The sequence below is a fragment of the Cyclopterus lumpus genome, chromosome 21, assembly GCF_009769545.1.
Source record: "Cyclopterus lumpus isolate fCycLum1 chromosome 21, fCycLum1.pri, whole genome shotgun sequence".
Classification (NCBI taxonomy): Eukaryota; Metazoa; Chordata; class Actinopteri; order Perciformes; family Cyclopteridae; genus Cyclopterus; species Cyclopterus lumpus.
In genome coordinates this window covers 23997151-24020458 of record NC_046986.1, presented here as the reverse complement: position 1 = coordinate 24020458, position 23308 = coordinate 23997151, and the positions used below count along the sequence as shown (strand labels likewise).

Genomic DNA, 23308 nt, shown 5'->3' with positions numbered 1-23308 from the left:
TCTGCGTGCTCTTTGTTCCACTCAATATATTTTGAATTGAAAAGTTGGTTCTGTTCAAATAAATACTTCATGTTGATTTGTGTTATTTTACGCATATAGCCAAAGTCCCGGGCGGCCGCAAGCCAACATTAAATTGTTGGATCTTTCAACGGAGTCTGGCATGAAATCGTCGCCACACGCGCGGCGCCGCGCGGCTTGTGTTCCACTTACTTGGTATTTGTTGTGTTCCAGTAGATGGACTCCAGGATGAGCGCCCGGCTCAAGTCCACTTCGAAGGCAATAATCAAAACTCCGAAATAATATCTCCACATCGAGTCTCCCATGGTTAGCCTGCGCGCCTCCGGTTCGTGCACAATCCTCCTCAATATAACCAAATATGTCCAGAGAAAAAAATCAGAGGACAAGCGCTCCAGAAAAGGCTGACCGCGGCAATTTCTTCACCTTATATCCGGATCCAGTGGGGATGCGCACGGACCACAAACCCCGAGCAGACGTACTAGAGCATCTCCAGATGAGAGACCTGCTCCAAAAAGCCAAAGGCGCACGGCAGTAGTTCATTCAGCGGACAGCTCCCCGTTCAGAGCGCACACTTCATACATCCCTCAGAGAGAAGCCAGTGGCGGGCGGTGTCCGCTGTGAGGCGGGCGGTGTCCGCTGTGAGCCGGGCTCAAAAATAAATCCCCCTGGGTTATAGTCCAGCAATGCACGCCAACATCCAGAGCCGCAGCAGTGAGGAGGACCGTGATGGCTGCGGGTGGAATGGTGAGCTCTTCCCCGTTCAGGCCGTTCTGCTGCTGCTGGTGAAGAGCAACAAACTGTGGGTGACAGCAGGGAAATGAGACAATGAGGTCGGGTGGTCAAAATAAAGAAAATGATTAAATATGAGAATGAACGAAATCAAAGGAGCTGGAATGGAAGTTATCATACTAGAGGTCCCCAACAAGTGCTGCGGGTAAATGCTGCAGATCCGTCCCGAAACGCCCGCAGACCGCGTAGGGATGGTGCCTCCGCTGCTCCGAAACCTGCGAGGAAAGTAACTGCAAGGGACCGCGACTGGGAATTTGGTAGAGCTGGTTTTGCCCAGTCCCCGCCCCCCGCCGCCGCTGATTGGTCCCAGGGAAGTCAGAGGAGCTCTGCTGTCACTCAGCGGGGGCAACTGGTTCAGTATACGGTGACTTGGTGAGCGAGTCCATGTCATTCTGGTCTAATGGGGACACAATAAAAGTACCATACATGATATAGATCAATCTACTGAGTTCAATGATACATCAGATTATAATAACTGTTACTATAAGATAGAAGCAGAATCGGTGTTCTCAGTCTACGCAGCACGCGCACTGCTCGGCGTTAATAGTTTCTGTGCATGGCCATCATGGAAACAACGAGAAGCATTGGCTGCATACGGCTCATATGTATACGGCTCATATGTATACGGCTCATATGCACTGGGCTCATATGCATAGGGCTCATATGCACTGGGCTCATATGCACTGGGCTCATATGCACTGGGCTCATATGCACTGGGCTCATATGCACTGGGCTCATATGCACTGGGCTCATATGCACTGGGCTCATATGCACAGGGCTCATATGCACTGGGCTCATATGCACAGGGCTCATATGCACTGGGCTCATATGCACTGGGCTCTGATGGGTCTCAGGTGAGGCTCACGGTTCTTTCGAAAGGCAAGAGCGCCCACTAGCGGAAAACCGCTCCAGAGGCAGCAAGTCCTAAACCATCGAATTATGTTTCATCCTGCATCCAAATGACATTTGAAACAAAAAAACACACAACAGAGCGTGTTAATTTATAGCAAACACAATTGAAAGCATTGTATTTAATAGTATTTTTTTTAAACAAATATTGTTTCCGGACATAGAGGCTGTTTAAATGGGAACGTGTTGACATGTTTGGGAAGTTTTCATTTGTATTTATTTATTGTTTACTGGACTCTGTCACCGACCAACACAATTATCCCGTTGTTAATATTGACACGTGTGTGCTGCATAGTTGCTTCCTGAACTATTACAACATTATTTCAACACACATTAAAGTGAATCGGAAGCCTAATTGAATTGGCTCACACTCACACGTTGTGTGTTGTCGCTGGCCTCTAATGTGACGAGTCAACAGCCCCACACCTCCAGCCAGGTGGCAGAGACCCGGATGTCACGTGTGAAGTGGTGACACCTCGGAACTTAATTCGATCAGGCGGCTTCTCGCGACTTGAAAGCGGCCGTTTGCTTCTGATAATCAGGCCGAGGGAACATCGGGTCCGATCCCACTTCTCTCCTTTCCGGCCCTGGAATAAACACACAGAGGAGCCACGGCTTTCACCGCAGACGGCGTGTTTATTGGATCGCTTTAACCAGAGACGGTTAAGGAATGTGTGAATTAGATTAACAGGACTGGCACGCGGCTCTCTGATGATGACACTTGTAGTCAAGTAAACCCATCAGCGCACCTCTCTATAGGGACTGGGGAGACGGGTTGGAAATAGTGTATTGTGGGTTAGGACTTGCAAATTGAGTTTTCTTTGTAAAAAATAAAATAAAAACTATATTAAAAGCGGGTGAAAAAGCACAATGCATTTTTAATTGCCTCTTTCTCTCCATAAAACATTTCCCCCCAAAAACATGTTCTTGTAGTCAGCATTATTACATTATAGTTGTCACGCTGTTCTTCGGACTCAGAGCTGTGTTTTGAATCTCTCTTCCTCTAAAACAAGCCTCGTCTTTCCTGAAGGTTCTCCCGATGGCAGAAAGATTACAATTCATTTAAAATCAACGCAGAACGTGAGAATAAAGTAACAGTAAATAGTAGGCTACGTACGTAATAATAATAATAATAATAATGATAATAATAATAATAATAATAATAATAATAAGTTTCGAATCAGCCATTCAACAATGTATTTATTTGTTTTAACCTTCTGTATTTTATCAAACAAACGTAAACGGCTCTTTTTTCTTTGCCCTATGGGATAGAGGCTCAGTGTCCACACAGGCTTCTTCAGCAGCGGCGCGGCCGGGCGGGCGGCCGGGCCGATCCGGGCCGTGCCGGGGTAGGCCGGGTCGGGGCGGGGCGTCCGGGAGGGGGGATATCTTAGGCTCGTGTTGGACTGCGCTGTGCGCAATAAACGACAGACCATAAGTCCAGAGTCATAAGATAAACGAAGTGAAAATAAGGAGACCAGTGTCGCTGATCTGGGTGAACACGTTAGTCAGTGTTTATTCATAATAGTTTATTAATTCATTACATTAACCCACAAATAATATTCATCCATCATGGCTTCCCTTGCACCTACAGTCAACAGTTCCAATTGAATTCATTAGTTTATATCAGAATCAGAATCAGAAACTTTTTTATTAGCCAAGTAGGTTTACACCTACAAGGAACTTAGCGTGGTGGGTATATCAAAGTGTTTCCAGATAAAATAATGAAACCTGTTATGATGGACCCCAGGACACGCTGTTATGATGGACCCCAGGACACGCTGTTATGGACCCCAGGACACGCTGTTATGATGGACCCCAGGACACACTGTTATGGACCCCAGGACACGCTGTTATGATGGACCCCAGGACACGCTGTTATGATGGACCCCAGGACACGCTGTTATGGACCCCAGGACACGCTGTTATGATGGACCCCAGGACACACTGTTATGATGGACCCCAGGACACGCTGTTATGGACCCCAGGACACGCTGTTATGATGGACCCCAGGACACGCTGTGATGATGGACCCCAGGACACGCTGTTATGATGGACCACAGGACACACTGTTATGATGGACCCCAGGACACACTGTGATGGACCCCAGGACACGCTGTTATGATGGACCCCAGGACACACTGGGATGGACCCCAGGACACACTGTTATGGACCCCAGGACACACTGTTATGATGGACCCCAGGACACACTGTTATGGACCCCAGGACACGCTGTTATGATGGACCCCAGGACACGCTGTTATGATGGACCCCAGGACACGCTGTTATGGACCCCAGGACACGCTGTGATGATGGACCCCAGGACACGCTGTTATGATGGACCCCAGGACACGCTGTGATGATGGACCCCAGGACACGCTGTGATGATGGACCCCAGGACACGCTGTTATGATGGACCACAGGACACACTGTTATGATGGACCCCAGGACACACTGTGATGGACCCCAGGACACGCTGTTATGGACCCCAGGACACGCTGTTATGATGGACCCCAGGACACACTGTTATGGACCCCAGGACACGCTGTTATGATGGACCCCAGGACACGCTGTTATGATGGACCCCAGGACACGCTGTTATGATGGACCCCAGGACACGCTGTGATGGACCCCAGGACACGCTGTTATGATGGACCCCAGGACACGCTGTTATGATGGACCCCAGGACACGCTGTTATGGACCCCAGGACACACTGTTATGATGGACCCCAGGACACGCTGTTATGGACCCCAGGACACACTGTTATGATGGACCCCAGGACACGCTGTTATGGACCCCAGGACACGCTGTTATGATGGACCCCAGGACACGCTGTGATGGACCCCAGGACACACTGTTATGATGGACCCCAGGACACGCTGTTATGATGGACCCCAGGACACACTGTTATGATGGACCCCAGGACACGCTGTGATGATGGACCCCAGTGCACGCTGTTATGATGGACCCCAGGACACGCTGTTATGGACCCCAGGAAACACTGTTATGATGGACCCCAGGACACACTGTTATGATGGACCCCAGGACACGCTGTGATGGACCCCAGGACACACTGTTATGGACCCCAGGACACGCTGTTATGATGGACCCCAGGACACACTGGGATGGACCCCAGGACACGCTGTTATGATGGACCCCAGGACACACTGGGATGGACCCCAGGACACACTGTTATGATGGACCCCAGGACACACTGGGATGGACCCCAGGACACACTGTTATGATGGACCCCAGGACACGCTGTTATGATGGACCCCAGGACACACTGGGATGGACCCCAGGACACGCTGTTATGATGGACCCCAGGACACACTGTTATGATGGACCCCAGGACACACTGTTATGGACCCCAGGACACGCTGTTATGATGGACCCCAGGACACACTGGGATGGACCCCAGGACACACTGTTATGATGGACCCCAGGACACACTGGGATGGACCCCAGGACACACTGTTATGATGGACCCCAGGACACACTGTTATGATGGACCCCAGGACACACTGGGATGGACTCCAGGACACACTGTTATGATGGACCCCAGGACACACTGGGATGGACCCCAGGACACACTGTTATGATGGACCCCAGGACACACTGGGATGGACCCCAGGACACACTGTTATGATGGACCCCAGGACACACTGTTATGGACCCCAGGACACGCTGTTATGATGGACCCCAGGACACACTGGGATGGACCCCAGGACACGCTGTTATGATGGACCCCAGGACACACTGTTATGATGGACCCCAGGACACACTGTTATGGACCCCAGGACACACTGTTATGATGGACCCCAGGACACACTGGGATGGACCCCAGGACACGCTGTTATGATGGACCCCAGGACACACTGGGATGGACCCCAGGACACACTGTTATGATGGACCCCAGGACACACTGGGATGGACCCCAGGACACACTGTTATGATGGACCCCAGGACACACTGGGATGGACCCCAGGACACACTGTTATGATGGACCCCAGGACACACTGTTATGATGGACCCCAGGACACACTGGGATGGACTCCAGGACACACTGTTATGATGGACCCCAGGACACACTGGGATGGACCCCAGGACACACTGTTATGATGGACCCCAGGACACACTGGGATGGACCCCAGGACACACTGTTATGATGGACCCCAGGACACACTGTTATGGACCCCAGGACACGCTGTTATGATGGACCCCAGGACACACTGGGATGGACCCCAGGACACGCTGTTATGATGGACCCCAGGACACACTGTTATGATGGACCCCAGGACACACTGTTATGGACCCCAGGACACACTGTTATGATGGACCCCAGGACACACTGGGATGGACCCCAGGACACGCTGTTATGATGGACCCCAGGACACACTGGGATGGACCCCAGGACACACTGTTATGATGGACCCCAGGACACACTGGGATGGACCCCAGGACACACTGTTATGATGGACCCCAGGACACACTGTTATGGACCCCAGGACACGCTGTTATGATGGACCCCAGGACACACTGGGATGGACCCCAGGACACGCTGTTATGATGGACCCCAGGACACACTGGGATGGACCCCAGGACACGCTGTTATGATGGACCCCAGTGCACGCTCACATATTATTTATCATCTCGTCATATGGAAAAGACACGTAGATATTACCCAGCAATTATTGCATATTTGTTTATGATTAAAACAGAGAACATAAGGATTCTTTTAATGTAGTTTCATAGTTTATATTATTGTATTATTACTATTTAACAAAAATAGAAACCATGACGATGGGTTTAAATAGCAAAAGGGACCCAAATTAGTTTGGATAGTATTCTTTGAGCACAGGCATATTGATGCATTACTCAATACTTTGGAGGGCCTGTCTTCTGGGGTCCCTCCACCACTCGGGACATGTTTACAGCATGGATGTATAATGAGCGTTTGATTACATCTTATCTGTTGGCTCGTTAACTCCTATAAAAATTTCTCAGGGGCACATGACAATAAAAGTTTGACTTCAGAGTATAACATGCAGATGAAATGACCTGGATGTTCTGTATCCACGAGCCCACAGTGACTTCAATGCAGTGAGAGAAGAGGTTTGTAATGATCAACGTCTTTGTCTCCCCAGACTTCACTTGGTGGGAACAAACCAGTTCAACTGAAGATTCTAAATAATTGGACAAAAAAGGGTTTCTCTAACTTGGCGATATGATGTAGAGTACAATGACAAAGCTCTGCCAGTAATGCCATTCCAACTCCAGGCCTAACCACTTATAATCTCAAATGACTGAAGCGCCATGCATGCAAGTGGCAATTTAACTCATTTGTTTGAGCTCCCTAAAGGCCAATTTAAGTCCAGCCTAGTACAGTTTGGGAGGGTTTCCTCTTAAGAGCATCACACACATGGTAGAACTGTGACAGAAGTGTCCTCACTGAGCGTCTGTCTGTTAAGAGCCACGTGGAACATTAGGCCGAGCATACAACCCCCCCTGCATTGTAAACATACCACAAGTCATCAGTGGAGGCATTCAATGGATTTATTGAACTGTTCAGTCCCTTGACAATTGGGGGGAAATTACATGACAAATTCAAAATCCCACAACATAACAAAAAGTCAGTATACCCACCTGAGGTCAGCCTGCCTGTCACTCACAACCACAAACACACCAACACACACGCTCATTCTCTCACTGCTGCTGACCTCAAACCTTATCTTACCTGAACTTGTCCATCCTATACGAATCAAGACTTACCAAGTGTGGCGCCTTGCCAAGTTCATTTACTACAACACGCACTGTATGGCCGGGTGTTTTCCCAGTCTGATCAAACAAAACTCAAGTGTTTACCATTACTGTGACTTTTTGTTAACTTGGGGAGGAGTGGGAGTCAGCACATCACAGCAAGGCTAATAAAATTACATCATACAGGAAACGTCCTCTCTCCTCCACTACTCCACATATCCTGTTGTAGGTTCGAGGTCCAGTCATGGGCAGCTTGGGAGTTAAGGCCGAGTTCACCTGCACTGCAGCAACTTCAAATCGAACACAAGCTTCACATTTCCCTTCAGCTAGACATGCGGCTGTCATTTAGAACAAATTATATATACATGGCAGACAGAGCTGAAGCAGAAAGAAAAGCAGCTGTAGATTTACATGGGGAACAGAGCTTATGGGCAAAGGAAGTCATGAGGTGGAAGACACAAACCTGTCAGCTGGACGGGAAGTTAACTGTGCTTTTATAGGCTGGGCTGGGCTGGGATTGGTCACCAGCCTCTTTAAGGAACTTAAAAAAATAAAAATGATAACAGGAAAACAACAGGCCAACTCCCAAGCCACACATGAACCGTTACAGTAGACTGAACTAGACAAAGTCACACATACTCTCCTATCAGGGACTGGTGTTCTATTGTAGTCTGCTGGCTGTGAAGACATGTAAGAAGAGCGCAGGCGCACAAGTTGCTTGATGTTACACCAGAGTTAAGACTTTCGGGGAAAGGGACATGTTAAAGCATTCTACATCAAAAGTTTGAGTTCCCTAAAAATAGAAATAAAACTGGTGGAAAAAAAAAAATGAAGCACAAACAAGATTTATCTGTGCATGGGGGAAGAGGGAGGGGGGAAGGAACAGTCGGGTCTTCCAAATGCAAAGAGCTGCCTCCTCTTCAAGACTGGGGACGACGACGTGGGCCTTTCACAGGGAAGAGCAAGTTCACACACCAGGCTGCGCCCCTTTCCTCGGCCTTCCTTCAGCACTTCCAAAACGAAGCGAGCGTTCCTCAGAGGAGGAGTGGGGTCGATTGATGGAGGAGGGAGAGCTGGGTGGAGACGAAGGCAGGGCGGGACATGAGGACGAAGGGGGAGCAGTCTCATTCGGTGGCCTTGAGGGAGAAGGACAGCTTGGGCCTGGACTTGCCCTTGCCGAGGATGATTTTCTGCTCCTCCTTCTGCTGCTTTTGACGGTCCTGTTCCAGCTTCATGCGCTCCTCGTGAATCTTTCTCTGCTCCTCTACAATGCGCAACTGCTCCTCAGCCTGTCAGAAGCAAAGCAAACATGCAGTCGAAAGAATAGTAAGAAAATCTCTCATGGTCTTTAAACCCCTGTAAGATCCAGTGTCATCGTGTCTGCTTCTCCTTTTAGTGGGCAGCTGTTTACTACAGCCCAAATAAACACTGCTTCACTAATTAGTCAGACTTATATAGCCAACGGGAAACAGCCACTGCATTGGTAACACAGAGTGATAAGCATCATTTTAAAGCCAAAGGACTAGAAGTTATTCGGTGATGTTGTGGTGAAAGCCTTGAGGTCTCAATCAGTGGAGGACAGATGGATTTAAAAGCACATAAACCAGGCGGTTTATCAGTGGATGTGATCAGAACCATTACCTTTCAACCAAAAGATTATTTGTGGATATCAATATGACATAACAGTTAAGTGGCTGGCGGAAGAAAACAACCCCCTTTTCTTGCGTTATATTATACAAAATTGGTTTTCAAGATCTTTAACATTTAAATGCTGAAGCATTATAACAGGATAAATTGTGTTAGGTAATTTTGTATGTGATGAAAACCAATTAAATGAGGTCTATGAATCAGACAGAAATTGGATAAATGAATCAAAAACAGGCAGAGCGGCAGCAGCGTTGCTGCTCACAAAGCAGGGCGTACCAGTTTGGCCTGAGCGTCGGCAATCTTGCGGTTATTCTCCTCTAGGATTTTTTCCAGCTCCTCCCGCTTAGATTTTTCTTCTTCCTAGACGGGTGACACGGTTCCATGTTAACAGGTTACAGCCACAAAGCACTTTATGTACATACACACACGCTTGCCTTCTATTGTCTCTCACTCACTCACTCACACACACACACACACACACACACACACACACACACTCGCCACCAGCACACACACACACACACACAACTAACTCATGACACCGCAGAGAAGTGTGTTAGCCTCTCGCACATAACCACAATATGTGGTATTATTTGCAGTAATTCTGAATTGTTTAAAAAAAAAATTACAAATGGGGGCCAAAAGAATAAAGTAAGCATATGGAAACTGACCCACAAATGTCTTTCCCCTCCCTTTACTGCCATTAATACCCTCCTAGAAAACATTTAAGTTAAGCCACATCTAGGGCACTCAGTGAATTAATGTGAAAGACATTCAAATTTAAACACAAGAATAAAAAAAAAAAGGGGGAACCCACTCATCATCATCACACTCGTAAATAGATGACAGATATAGATGACAGACAATTCAATCTAGAAGAAAATACAATTGCTGATTTTTATTTAAATATCATCAAGAGAAAAAAAAGGATACAAATAAAGGAGGGAATAGTTTTGGCTCACCAATGCATGTATACCTACGCATTTTCCTTGCCTGTGTACCTACACAACTGGTGAAAGCATTCGGCATTAAACGGTTGAATATTTACTGTCTCTTCCGGACTGTGTGGCCCCTGCAGAGACAGAGAAGCGCTCCTGGGGTGGGTGGGTAGGTATGGGGGGGATTCTGCCATACCGCGCCTGCAGCATTCCTCTTTATAACTGATCTCTGTACTGCTTAGCCTGCGCCTGCAGCCACAGCTCACATTCATCTATATGGGGGTTTGTTTGTTTCCTTTCTTTACAGTGGCTCAGTCCCCACTGAGACGATAGCAGGGTGACGGCGCATACAGTACAAAGTGGCATCTGTGTGTGTTCGAGGAGGACCGGACCACGGAACACTTACAGGACAGGACAAAGTCACTGGGAGCTGAACGGCTGCAGGCCAGCTCAGGTCAAGTGCTAGTTAGGAAGTTGGTGAGTTGTGTTTAAAAAATAAAATTAAAAAATGTATTTACTAATAACAATATAAAACTTGGCAGCAACCCTATGGGAGAAGCAAGTCATGAGTACAAAACACAGTACATTGGTTTTTCTGGGGAGAAAAAGGCTATTTAACTGTATAAGATAATAAATATTAGAAAAAAAGATGATATAAATATGCTAAGAGATAAAAAGGTTAGACCAGATAGTTAAACTTGTCAAACAGGAAACAGGAAATGTAGTGGTCCGTCATTATGTATCCAAGAGCAGATGAGGTCTAACAGAAGATTGCCAAAACAAGGATTGTTAAGAGAAGGTAAAGGGAGTGGTAAAGAAAACCTGTGCAGGACAAACTGTCTGTGAATTAAAAAAATATGGGATTAACATTTCTACACATCAAATTTGATTTAAAATGTCAGAGCAAGAGAGACATGAAATCTCCACTCACATAAGAGGAATGAGATTGTAGGCATATATCTGAAGCTTCTTCAGCTGAATAGTTAAAGAAGGGCCTTGCTGGTTAACAGCGTCTCGGACTGAGAGACTTAGAAAGAGAGGATGAGTGCAGATGGCAGGAGGGGTGACCGAATACGTCCACACAGGTAAAGGGGACATGCTCAGAGCTACATTTCTCACCCCATTAGTGCCAAGCCCCTGGCTGGTCACGAGGCTTACTTATTACTGGAGTAGAAACAAACCCCCTTTTCAAAAGGAAGCCGGGGGAGATGGCGTTTGTCAGACAGTTTCTACCGTTACTCTAAAACCCAAAAGGAGAGAAAGAAACAAAGGGTCTTGTACGTAAGTCTATGAAGAACTGCATAAAAACAACAATTACATGGTTGAGCTTCTTAGTAGAACATAAACTAAAGCCTGGATGACCAAAAGAGTTAGCCTAATATAGGCTAGTTCCCATTTTCAGCCATTTGGAAAGTTGAAAAATGGCCATTGATGTACAGAGACGGTGACTGTAAAACAGAAGTGCTTAGGAAAAGAGCTGTTTATTACATATTATTAACAAAGAAGCTAGCAAATAAAAAAGGAAAAGATCAAGTCGAACCAGGAAAATAAATTCTGAAAAAGAAGGACATCAGTGGATTTATGCAACTCTGCCATGGCAAGACTCTCACTGGCAAGTTAGGAAATCTCCTTGAGAAGTCAAAAGAAATGGTGGCAACATTCCCTTTCCACCTTTAAGTGTTTAACAGGCCATCGTCATGCTTACAGCCTAAATTGCCATTTTAATTCTGAGAGAAACCCAAATTCTCTCAGTGCAAAACCTGTTAGGAGCCTGCAAGAAAATAAAGGATAGATATTGGGGAGCCATATTTTTGAGAAGGAGACTTGACTGTGCACATGTTGTAGAAAGTGACATTATTTGTATGAATTTGTAGCATTGCTCCCCAGCGAGTAACATGCACTATGATTCATGTGCAGAGTTTCTCATCTCACATATTTCAAATAGTAAGACATTTCCATATAAACAGTTACACTGACACTTAATTGAATTTGTGGTAATGCTTTGTAACCATTAAGTACTTAATTTCCCTGCAGGACGGCTACTTCCAGGCTCTGAAGTGAAACTTGTACCGTGGCCAGATTACCTTCTGAAAAATAAATTGGGAGGAGCGGGGATGTGCCTCCACCTCCATTGTCCCCTTATGTTCCTTAGAGAGGCAACAGTCAGAGCAGGTGACGGCGAAGGAGATGGGGACAGGGGTTATGGGGTTTGGGAGATATGTAGGACATGGAGGGGTTGCGTTCCAAACGACCGAGCGTTACCTCTCTGGCCTTCTGCGTAGCCAACTCTGCCTGCCGTTGCCTCTCCAGCTCCTCCAGCAGCTGCCGCTCCATGATGCGCTTCGCCTCCTCGACGCGTCGCAGCACCTCCCGCTCGATCTCGTCCTTCCGCTTCTCCAGCTCCTCCTCCACCCGCTTGGCCACCAGCTCCTCCACTCGCCGTGCCGTCTCCTCCTCGATCAGCTTCTCCTCGACCTCCAGCTGCCGGCTGGAGGAAAATAAATAGATGGAAAGAGGAATATATATTGTTGTTGTTGTTGTTGCTTAAATAACACAGGTACACTTTATCTGCAGCATTATTTCTTCCTCATGGAGCTCTATTGGTGACCTCTGTCACAGTCACACACAGTGTGACACTTTTGGTTTATAGTGCATCTAGTGTAGTTTATTCCACTGGCTTGGTGGAGTATGCTGAAATGGTGTTTCCACTGTCCTCCCACAGCAGGGCCGACATAACATTGCGGCCCACTGTGGTTCTGAGGCTCCCCAGTAACATTGTTTTTTCATCAAACAGTCAAGAGCCTGAGTTGTAATGGTGTCCTCTGCAGTGCTGTCAAGGTTATAGTGAAGTGTGTTCCCATGTTTCAGCTGAAGCAAATTAAAAGTGTGGATCTCATGTTCAATCTACATACTATTCTAGCCAGGTTTAGGGTGGATAGGGTTCACACTGCTGTTGATGTATACATTAAAATAAATAGTGAATGGAGGGGAGCTTTAAAGAAAAAAAAAAGAAAAAAATTTAATTATATATATATATATATATATATATATATATATATATATACACACACACACACACACACACACACACACACACATACACACAACAGTTAATTAAAAAAAAGCTAATAGTATGTTGTACATAATATGGAATTGGGAACATGCTAAATGTTGAGAAGGAGATATGGTATAAGAAGATGCAGCCAGCCAACTGGTTCGATGAAATGGACATGTGCTTATTGCAGATTTGGAAAAAGATTTAACATCCAACATGTCATGAGTACAAAACACCTTTAACGTTTCATCATTTATGCTTGTTGCATGTAAAACCAACAATGCTGTGGTCAAATCACAGGTTGACTACATACAGTACCGCAAAGTCCAGGCCGTGTGGGAATTTGACTTAGAATGCAGTGTTGCCCCCTGTAATGTTCTCTATAGCACCAGATTACAACAGACGTAATGTACGGTTCCCTTTCCTAAAGAACAGGTCTACACCTTGTTCTTTAGTAATGTAAGGTTCCCTTTCCTAAAGAACAGGTCTTTGTTCTTTTATTAAACTAAACGTATGTTATTGATCGTATCTACACAACGGCATGTCATTCCTGTCTCTACATGGTCGCGTTAACGCTTCTCGGAGTTCCACCCCGATGCGCACAGACACGCATCATGTTTCCTTTAAATGTCGGTCGGTCGGTCCCCCCCCCCCCGAAGCTGTAAACCTCTTGGAAACACTGGAATGCCACCCAACTCTCCTTTAGGAATGAATGAGCCTGTCCAGAACAGTAGCCGACTGAGAGGTCACGGTTCAAGGAAAATGTATTATCACTGTGCAACACAGGGCTGTGAAACAAAATGCAGTTGTATTGCATTTGTTACAATAGAAAACCAAGACAAAAGCTAAAAAGTGCATTTGTTTAGTGCATTTTTTAATTTGCATCAAGAGGAATGCAACAGCACCAACTGAACAATTGTCTGGTCTGATACTATGGCATTAAGAAAAAAGGACACATTGTCCATCAACTTTTGTTTGAGCCCCAAGCGACATTGATGTACGTACGCAGAGACCTGCACAGCTTGATCCGGGATGCAACGATGGAGCCAGATCTCTAAAGATGTGGGCACAACAGCCCCCAACCATGTGTTGCTGGGTTAGCCTTTAGTCTTTCTTCATCCATCTTATTTTCATGCAACCAGAGATCAGGCAAGACTAGGCTGGGTAGTGAAACAGTCCTCAGCCCTAGTCGACTCCCCTTTCGGTATCTTTATGCAGATCACCTATCATGTTTACCTACAGTTTTTTTCTTCTTCTTCACTCTCAACAGGAAGCAATTAAGAACTGAGGTGTGTTGTCACACTGCTTGGGGCACAACTGTAAACATGCAACCTACCCTGCCTGGATCTGATTTCATTCTGTCATTTCATTGATTGGCTGGGAGAAGTGCACCATTCAAAAGTTTAGAATATTTTAACTTTCATGCCATCTACAAAAACATATGTGACAGGAAAACAATTGTTTTGCGAGTGATGCGTCTTTTTTTTTTTAAATAACATAAAATTGGATATGTAATCAGACAAGCACTAAAAACACCTTCAGGATTCAATTCATTGCAGGGATTTGTTCCCCTGTTTTTTCTTAGGATGTACATTACAACGGTTTTGTTTGTTCATTACATGAATTACACCATTAATAAACTGTCAAAGTGATGTCTTAATATATAATATACAACCAGTTATAGAGCTACTGGATGGCCATTGACCTGTCCTGGAATCTGCTGCACTGGCAATACATCCACTTTACATAGGTGAGAGAGGTGGAAAGGGTGAACATTCCTCAGACCTCCCCTGGTCTCACAACGCACTGCAGAACATTAAAAAAGGCTCAGCAGCAACTGTTTTCCCTAAGAAGGCTGAAATTTGGTATGCCACTCAAAATTCTCAGCAACTTCTACAGATGTACGGTGGAGAGCGTCCTTACCAGCTCAATCACAGTATGGTATGGAAAGTGCACTGTTCAGGAAAGGACGGCACTCCAGCGTATGATAAAACTGCACAGTTCATCTCAGGAGCAGCCTTCCCCTCACTTCAGGACATTTACTCCACAAGGGTCACCAGGAGAGCACACAACATCATCAGGGACCACCCCCCTTCCCCAAACAGACTCTTCTGGCTCCTGCCATTAGGCAGACGCTACAGGGGTCTGAAGTCCAGAACCACGAGACTGACAAACAGTTTCTACCTGCAGGCCATCAGTCTGGTGAACAGCTGACTCAACAAGCCACCTAACTGTCTGTTTACTGTGCATATGACAATAAAATGTCTGGAATCCAGTGAAAGTCTATGACAATAACAGATGGACAGAAAAGCAAGGAAGATAACTGTTATTCTTGTGTTTTAAAACAACCTTGTACAAACTGAAGATCATAATCTGCGTTTAATACCAGCTATTTTAAAACCAAATGGCCTCATAATTGAACTAAAACTGAAGGTGCGATGCAGCTGTAGAGGTGAGCTGGCCCTGCAGTGCAGCCAGGGACCTGTAGAGCTGACGTTAGCATGCTTTGGCGGCTAGCTTGCTAGTGTAAAGAGCTAACGCTACCTACACAACTGAATGCAGCTAGCCTAGCATTTAGCTTAGCACATATTGCGCTTCAATATATGCAGCGTTATGTAACATTGTAACACTAAGTCCAAAGTCGTTTGATGAAATACACTTACATCTTCCTTTGTCTTTCCATTTCTGCCCTTCTTTCCTCCTCCTCCTTCCTCTGCTTCTCGTCCAAAGCGTTTCTCTTGCTTAGAGTCCTGCCGAAGATGTCGATGCGCTCTGGCGGCGAGGCTGCTCTTTCTCTGCGGGTCGAGGCTGTGGTGGACCGGGAACGAGAACGAGATTCTCTGCGACGGTTCCTTTTCGATTCTCGGGACTTGGACCGCTTCTTGGACCTCTCTCTGTCTTTGGACCGAGACCGGCTCCGTTTCTTGCTGTGCTTGCTGCTTTTGGAGTGTTTAGACCGGGACGAGCTGCGGCTCCGAGATCGGCCCATGTTGCCCACCTCCACTAGCGTTAGTAGAGCGCTTACCCCAAACTACTGTGTCTTATGACTGATATGTGGGCAATATCTGGAATTCCGTTTCGCCCGCGACTCTTTAAACTTGTTATTAACCAAGAGGAATTTCTTCAACGATTCTGTTTTGAAGAAATGATCATTCAAAACTGGTTGTTATTTTGCCCTGCTAACTCTCTAAAAAGAAAGATGGCGGTTTGTCGAGTTAGTAGCTTCCCAGAAGCCACCGCGGGTTTCGGTATTTCCCGGAGATCTTCGGGATCGCCTAGTCAAATCAATGCATTACAGTCCTCAAATGTGACTTTTTCGAGAGAAATTTGGAAAGATTACTTGTATAATGTGTTTCGAAATATGTGTCTGTACTGGCTGAGTTTAGAACAATCCATGACACAATGTGCGTACAACAGTGTGACTTGAATATATATATTTAAACCAAATATATTTAAATCCCTTTGGAATGCACACTTACTATGGGCTCTAATTATACCAATTATATACATGTGTGGTCTTAAAGTATTAATATATACCATGTATACAGTAATCTAAATGAGATGCTTGGGTTTAATGCAGTTATTTTTTATTTTGGACAGAGATACATTCCAATTTAGTAGTAGGTGGTTTGTGGTAGTATTTTCATAAATATTATTAGATAATTGTGAAAATTATAATTTTTTCATTCAATCCTCCTATTTTTTTCTAACCTCAAATTTAAATACAAAATAGGGTTAGGGGTTACCCTACACAAAATCCACCACATGTCATTTTTTAAAATATGAAATAGTAATATGCCAGCCTCATCTTCTTAAGTACACTGCATCTTGGCCCTCCTACTCAAAAATTAATAACTACAATTCAAATTAAATTTAAATTAAATTAATAACTCCTGGGAATGTGTTTGAAGTAAACCACAAGTGGAGGTTCCCGGATTAATTTGGACAATAATACCATAAGAATGTGCTGAGATTGGACTCTTTTGAAATCCCACAGACAAAACACACACTTGATGCTGAGAAAAAAGAGATTCTTGAAAACAAAATCTGGTTTAATATGAAAATAATCCAAAATCATATCCAGTTTATACAGTAAATTGTATGGATTCCACTGACACCAAAAAGAGGAGGGAACAAATAATATCTTATCATAAAAACACAGAGAGAGAAGAAAAGGGTCAGTCTGTGCTGACCCTTTGTGCTGAGTGTACGAAGTGTAACTGTAATGGTTGATCACATGTGTTGCTCTGCTGCCTTTTAGATTGCAAGCAGGCCAGTTCTACTGAATTAAATGGGTATCCCTATTTGGCCTACATTTAACTTTGCCTGTGTCCATTTTAAAGTATTGCTTTCATGCACTGTTATGGGCTAAAATGATGCTTTTATCAGAGCTGTGTAAATATAGCAACAAGAACATCAGATAACCAACTGACAGACAGAACAAGGGAGAGAGAAAACACAACTGGACAATCACAGTCCTGCACTAAAAGATTGCCATCCCACTCAAGCTAAATGAGGCCATTGTGATAACTCTCCCCGGAGTGCTGCGCTCGAAATAAACTGCCATTACTATATTTAAAAGCACATTACTCAAAAGCCCAGTGAATCAGCCTTAAAAAAAGGTCACACCACTCAAGCTGAGAATGAAAGTGCTTCAACTTCAGAAGGATTTTTTTGTCATTTAGTTTTTTCTAATTAGCTGCAGCTTTCAGCTTTCAGCATCTCTGAATCTAATTTTAGTAAAAGAAATAATTTGTTCACATGGAGACACGCTGTGTGCAGCTTCGTTTGTAGATCAAGAAAACCTTTAGTTCTTGTCAATTGATAGCAGTTGTCCGATGCATCACTTTCATACAGATGAAAAAGTATCTTTGTGATGAGTAACTGCACATTCATACTTGAGCCTGTATTGTCAGATTGAGCGTGAGCACCAGAGCCACAGAAATATAAATGTCCATTTTAGTGGCAGAATTTATATTTGGTTTCACCCATCCAGGAACAGCTTCTCTGACCTGCCTTCCCTTCCCCTCTTTCTTATTCCTCTGCTCAGAGCCAAATAATCAATTTTGATGTAACTTGTGGTTGTGTTTTATTTTAATAATCCACAAATTCTGTTCCCAGATGAGAGGAATCAGCATTAAAGAGCCAGAGATGTCTTGTTTTTCACTCGTATAGTGGGAAGATAGAGGTGCTTAAAGCTCCTTTTGATGAATAATAGAAAATGTTTCATGGAAGTGGAGAGGAAAAGAGTTCTGGTGAGGCTCCGGGGGGAGAAAACAGACGCTGAATTGGAGAAGCAGTGTAAAAGAAAGAATTTGCAGAGTTTGTCTGCTTTGCTCTCGGGTGGTTTGGGATAAATGTCGAAGGAGAAGATAGAGTTGTTAGAGTTAGTTTGAAAGAGACAAAAGAGCAGGTTTTGTATTTCTCTAATCCGTATATAAAAGGATGCCATGCAGAGGTAATCTCAGGAGAAACTATTTGGATATGTCACTAATAATCCCGTCAGTCAAGGCTGAAATGTGCACGTGTTAAAGGAGCCCCATCCGTTACTTTGCTGAGAAACGTTTTAGCCCACATGATTATTGACTAAGTCACATAACGTCTCACTTATTGGCAATATAATCAGAGTCAGTTTAGCTGTGATAATCTAATGAAATGTACAAATCATTTCACAAGCATTAATAAATAGTCTCTGCCCCTTAGTGCTGTTACTTTTTCAAATAAATCTTATAGTGCGAGACTTTGGACCAAATTTGATCTGACCAAACAGTGGAATTGCAATTTTCCGGATCAGTAGGCTCATATATTACTCAGCAGATAATTATTTTTGCGGCAAATCAACTTCCCATGAACACAATAAAAGCCCTTATTTAATTAATTAGGCCCCAAAAGCTGTAAAATGGACTATCCAATTCCAGAGTTATTTTCCTTCCTCTGTTCATGTAAATGAGAAATGAGAACAAGGCTGGACGGAGGGCAGGGTGTGAGGTCATATGAAAGGCTAGTGTGCTTGATCCATGGGCTGGAAGATCAAAGTCAAACTGCTTTGCTTCATACTCCACTGAGGAGCTTTCATAGGAATGAATGGTGCACCGCTTCCAACGCTGTGTCCACTTCTCTTTATACATCCATGGGCAAGACACCCGAGGAAAAACATTGTTTTCATGCACTGGTCAAGTTTGAGATTTGGTTTTGTTATTTTGCTTCCATAACATGTCTTCTAGTGGAAAACATTGAGGTGTTTATTTAACACGTTATTGTAGATATTATAATTAGATAATACCTCATTTACAAATTTAATCATAACATTTCAGAAAAAACTTTGAATACAAAAGATATCTTAATATAAGGGGAAGTTTCAAGGTGATATCTATACGTTTATCGTGTTCCCTATTCAGCTGTAATGTCTGGCAAAATGTATTGAACTTTACAAAGTCACATCTTTCAAAATTAGATTTTTTCTCATCTCCACTTCAGTAGCATTTACATACACAAAATGTTCCAGTTTTGTTTCAATCTATATTCTGAAGGTCGTTTTTGTAGGCATATTCCTACATGGTAAAAATGTTTTGTTTTTATAGCTGTTGACATTATTTTCAGATTTTCAGTGATACAAAGAGATATCCAAATCCCCCTCAGTTAAAACCTTTGACTCTAATATGTCAACAACATGAAACAACATTTGAACATTTTGAAACTGGCTTTATCCAATGGTCTGAGTTTTCTTCTGGAAATGTATGTAAATGTAGGCATAATGAGACAATTTGCATATTTAAACATACAATTTTAGATAACTCAAAATACAAAAAAAACAAAAACTAATGTGAGTAATCTACTGGGCAACCAACATGTAAGATAATGCAGCTTGGTCAGTGCTCCTCTGCATCTGACACTGATGCTCATTGAGCGTGTATACATACGACAGTCCACACTGGAATGGTCAAACAAACAAGCACTCTGTCCAGGAGACTGCTGTTCATGTCCCATTCCAAACTAAAAGTAACGTTGACATTGTGTCACGTGAGTCACATGAGTTGCTATAGTCGGGGAAGTTAACGTCACTCTTTTCCTAAATCTGTGGTGGTTTGGTTACCGAACTCTAACTCCCAGTGGAGACACGTGCAGTGACACGTGCTTAGTGCCACTGACCAGGCTGCGTTATCTGGAGCATTGTTGTGAGCATGTGTTGGGCTGGGGAGTTGTTGTGGTGCTGTCTATTCATTCAAATGTTAACCTCTCACCTGTGGTATTTCTCCATAATATGAATTCAGTCACAAGTCACGTTGAGAGACAAGCTAACAAGTGACTTGTGTTAATATTCAGAAGTATAAAAATAGCAATAACTCCAATAACAACTTCCAATCCAAAATGATTTTAAACATTACTTCTCAGATTTTATTGTCATGATTGTGCTTTGAGCCTGGCTCACTACTTTTCTTTGATTCGCATTAACAAAGAGAACAGCAATAGTCAAATAGCAGATGTATTTATTTTTCAAATTTCCTTTAAACAGCTAGAAGCTGGGCAAACATTGCAGTACTTGGGCGCAGCAGAACAGTGTATGCAGAAAACATGTCACCCGGTGTAACTGTGGAACACGTGTCACTGATATGCAGTGTTGTATAAAGTACCCAAAAGAAATACTTGAGTAAAAGTAAAGATACCTTACTGGAAAGTCACCTGAGAATACTACTTGAGTAAAAGTCTTAACGTATCTGATATTTACTGTACTTAAGTATCACAAGTAGTTTTCTGATATTAAATGTACTTAAGTATTGAAAGTAAAAGTACAAGTACATGCTGTTAATAAAAAAGCAAAGGGTCAGAATTTTGAGAATTATGACGTTTATTCTTTTAAGTGCTGTGGCCACCATGATCATGGACAATGAGTTGTGTTGACAATAATTGTGTTGGCTGTGATCCATCCAAGAGCAACAATGTTCAACATAATATATTGTACATAAGTATACTTTTGCATCTACTATGAGCTTATCATCATAATTCTCCGAAAAGCACTATGAAGGAGTTGTAACAGTGTGTTTATAAGTATGCTCATTCCGACTAGAGGATGTAGAGGGAAAATGCAAAATATTGTGTATAGCAAAAAATATGACTTGATGCATCAGGTCAGTGTTTTGAGAAAGGACACCTGCCTTGTAAACTCCTCTGGGCCTGATTTGAACACAATAGGAAAAGGGTTTGCTCAAGCTGAACCTGCAATTGGGCGACTGCTACCATCATAACTCCATCTGATCATCCACAAAATGACTAAAATATCAAAACATGATCAATGCTATAGCAGCACCGAAAGTAAAAACCCAGTCATTACTTGAAACTGACAAATGTCCTGTTCATCTTCAAAATAACTTTTTGGACTGAAGACTAGTCCTGTGATGTTAAATAGCCTTTCACAGGCCGCTGAGGCAGGTATAGGTGTGTTCAGCTTCACAGGTAGAGGAGGTGTGTTCAACTTCACAGGTAGAGGTGTGTTCAACTTCACAGGTAGAGGTGTGTTCAACTTCACAGGTAGAGGTGTGTTCAGCTTCACAGGTAGAGGAGGTGTGTTCAGCTTCACAGGTAGAGGAGGTGTGTTCAGCTTCACAGGTAGAGGAGGTGAGTTCAACTTCACAGGTAGAGGTGTGTTCAGCTTCACAGGTAGAGGTGTGTTCAACTTCACAGGTAGAGGAGGTGTGTTCAGCTTCACAGGTAGAGGTGTGTTCAACTTCACAGGTAGAGGAGGTGTGTTCAGCTTCACAGGTAGAGGAGGTGTGTTCAGCTTCACAGGTAGAGGTGTGTTCAACTTCACAGGTAGAGGAGGTGTGTTCAGCGTCACAGGTAGAGGAGATGTGTTCAGCTTCACAGGTAGAGGAGGTGTGTTCAGCTTCACAGGTAGAGGTGTGTTCAGCGTCACAGGTAGAGGAGGTGTGTTCAGCTTCACAGGTAGAGGTGTGTTCAGCTTCACAGGTAGAGGAGGTGAGTTCAACTTCACAGGTAGAGGTGTGTTCAGCTTCACAGGTAGAGGAGGTGAGTTCAACTTCACAGGTAGAGGTGTGTTCAGCGTCACAGGTAGAGGAGGTGTGTTCAGCTTCACAGGTAGAGGAGGTGAGTTCAACTTCACAGGTAGAGGTGTGTTCAGCTTCACAGGTAGAGGAGGTGTGTTCAGCGTCACAGGTAGAGGAGGTGTGTTCAGCTTCACAGGTAGAGGAGGTGTGTTCAGCTTCACAGGTAGAGGAGGTGAGTTCAACTTCACAGGTAGAGGTGTGTTCAGCGTCACAGGTAGAGGAGGTGTGTTCAGCTTCACAGGTAGAGGTGTGTTCAACTTCACAGGTAGAGGAGGTGTGTTCAGCGTCACAGGTAGAGGAGGTGTGTTCAGCGTCACAGGTAGAGGAGGTGTGTTCAGCTTCACAGGTAGAGGAGGTGTGTTCAGCTTCACAGGTAGAGGAGGTGAGTTCAACTTCACAGGTAGAGGTGTGTTCAGCGTCACAGGTAGAGGAGGTGTGTTCAGCTTCACAGGTAGAGGAGGTGTGTTCAGCTTCACAGGTAGAGGAGGTGAGTTCAACTTCACAGGTAGAGGTGTGTTCAGCGTCACAGGTAGAGGAGGTGTGTTCAGCTTCACAGGTAGAGGAGGTGTGTTCAACTTCACAGGTAGAGGTGTGTTCAGCGTCACAGGTAGAGGAGGTGTGTTCAGCGTCACAGGTAGAGGAGGTGTGTTCAGCTTCACAGGTAGAGGAGGTGTGTTCAGCTTCACAGGTAGAGGAGGTGTGTTCAACTTCACAGGTAGAGGAGGTGTGTTCAACTTCACAGGTAGAGGAGGTGTGTTCAACTTCACAGGTAGAGGAGGTGTGTTCAGCTTCACAGGTAGAGGAGGTGTGTTCAGCTTCACAGGTAGAGGAGGTGTGTTCAGCTTCACAGGTAGAGGAGGTGTGTTCAACTTCACAGGTAGAGGAGGTGTGTTCAACTTCACAGGTAGAGGAGGTGTGTTCAACTTCACAGGTAGAGGAGGTGTGTTCAACTTCACAGGTAGAGGAGGTGTGTTCAACTTCACAGGTAGAGGAGGTGTGTTCAGCTTCACAGGTAGAGGAGGTGTGTTCAGCTTCACAGGTAGAGGAGGTGTGTTCAACTTCACAGGTAGAGGAGGTGTGTTCAGCTTCACAGGTAGAGGAGGTGTGTTCAGCTTAATAGACCAAAACT

The 23308-nt window shown here is 44.5% G+C and overlaps 2 protein-coding genes across 2 annotated transcripts in view; both read right to left on the bottom strand.

Moving 5' to 3' along the window:
• Nucleotides 1–1035, bottom strand: part of efnb2a (ephrin-B2a) — a 25997-nt gene extending 24962 nt beyond the window's left edge. Inside the window, exons 1-2 of the mRNA XM_034562386.1 lie at nucleotides 928–1035; nucleotides 211–815 (exon numbers count right to left, since the gene is read on the bottom strand). Of these exons, the coding sequence (XP_034418277.1) occupies nucleotides 211–323 (113 nt within the window). The 5' untranslated portion in view covers nucleotides 324–815; nucleotides 928–1035. The remainder of the gene's footprint in view (nucleotides 1–210; nucleotides 816–927) is intronic.
• A 6216-nt stretch (nucleotides 1036–7251) lies between these two features.
• On the bottom strand, nucleotides 7252–16333 carry arglu1a (arginine and glutamate rich 1a). The gene is made up of 4 exons (XM_034561317.1): nucleotides 15781–16333; nucleotides 12325–12550; nucleotides 9401–9484; nucleotides 7252–8766 (listed from the first exon to the last, which is right to left on the bottom strand). Exons 1-4 carry the CDS (start codon nucleotides 16104–16106, stop codon nucleotides 8602–8604), a joined length of 801 nt encoding a protein of 266 aa, XP_034417208.1. The 5' UTR covers nucleotides 16107–16333; the 3' UTR covers nucleotides 7252–8601.
• Between the last annotated feature and the right edge of the window lie 6975 nt (nucleotides 16334–23308).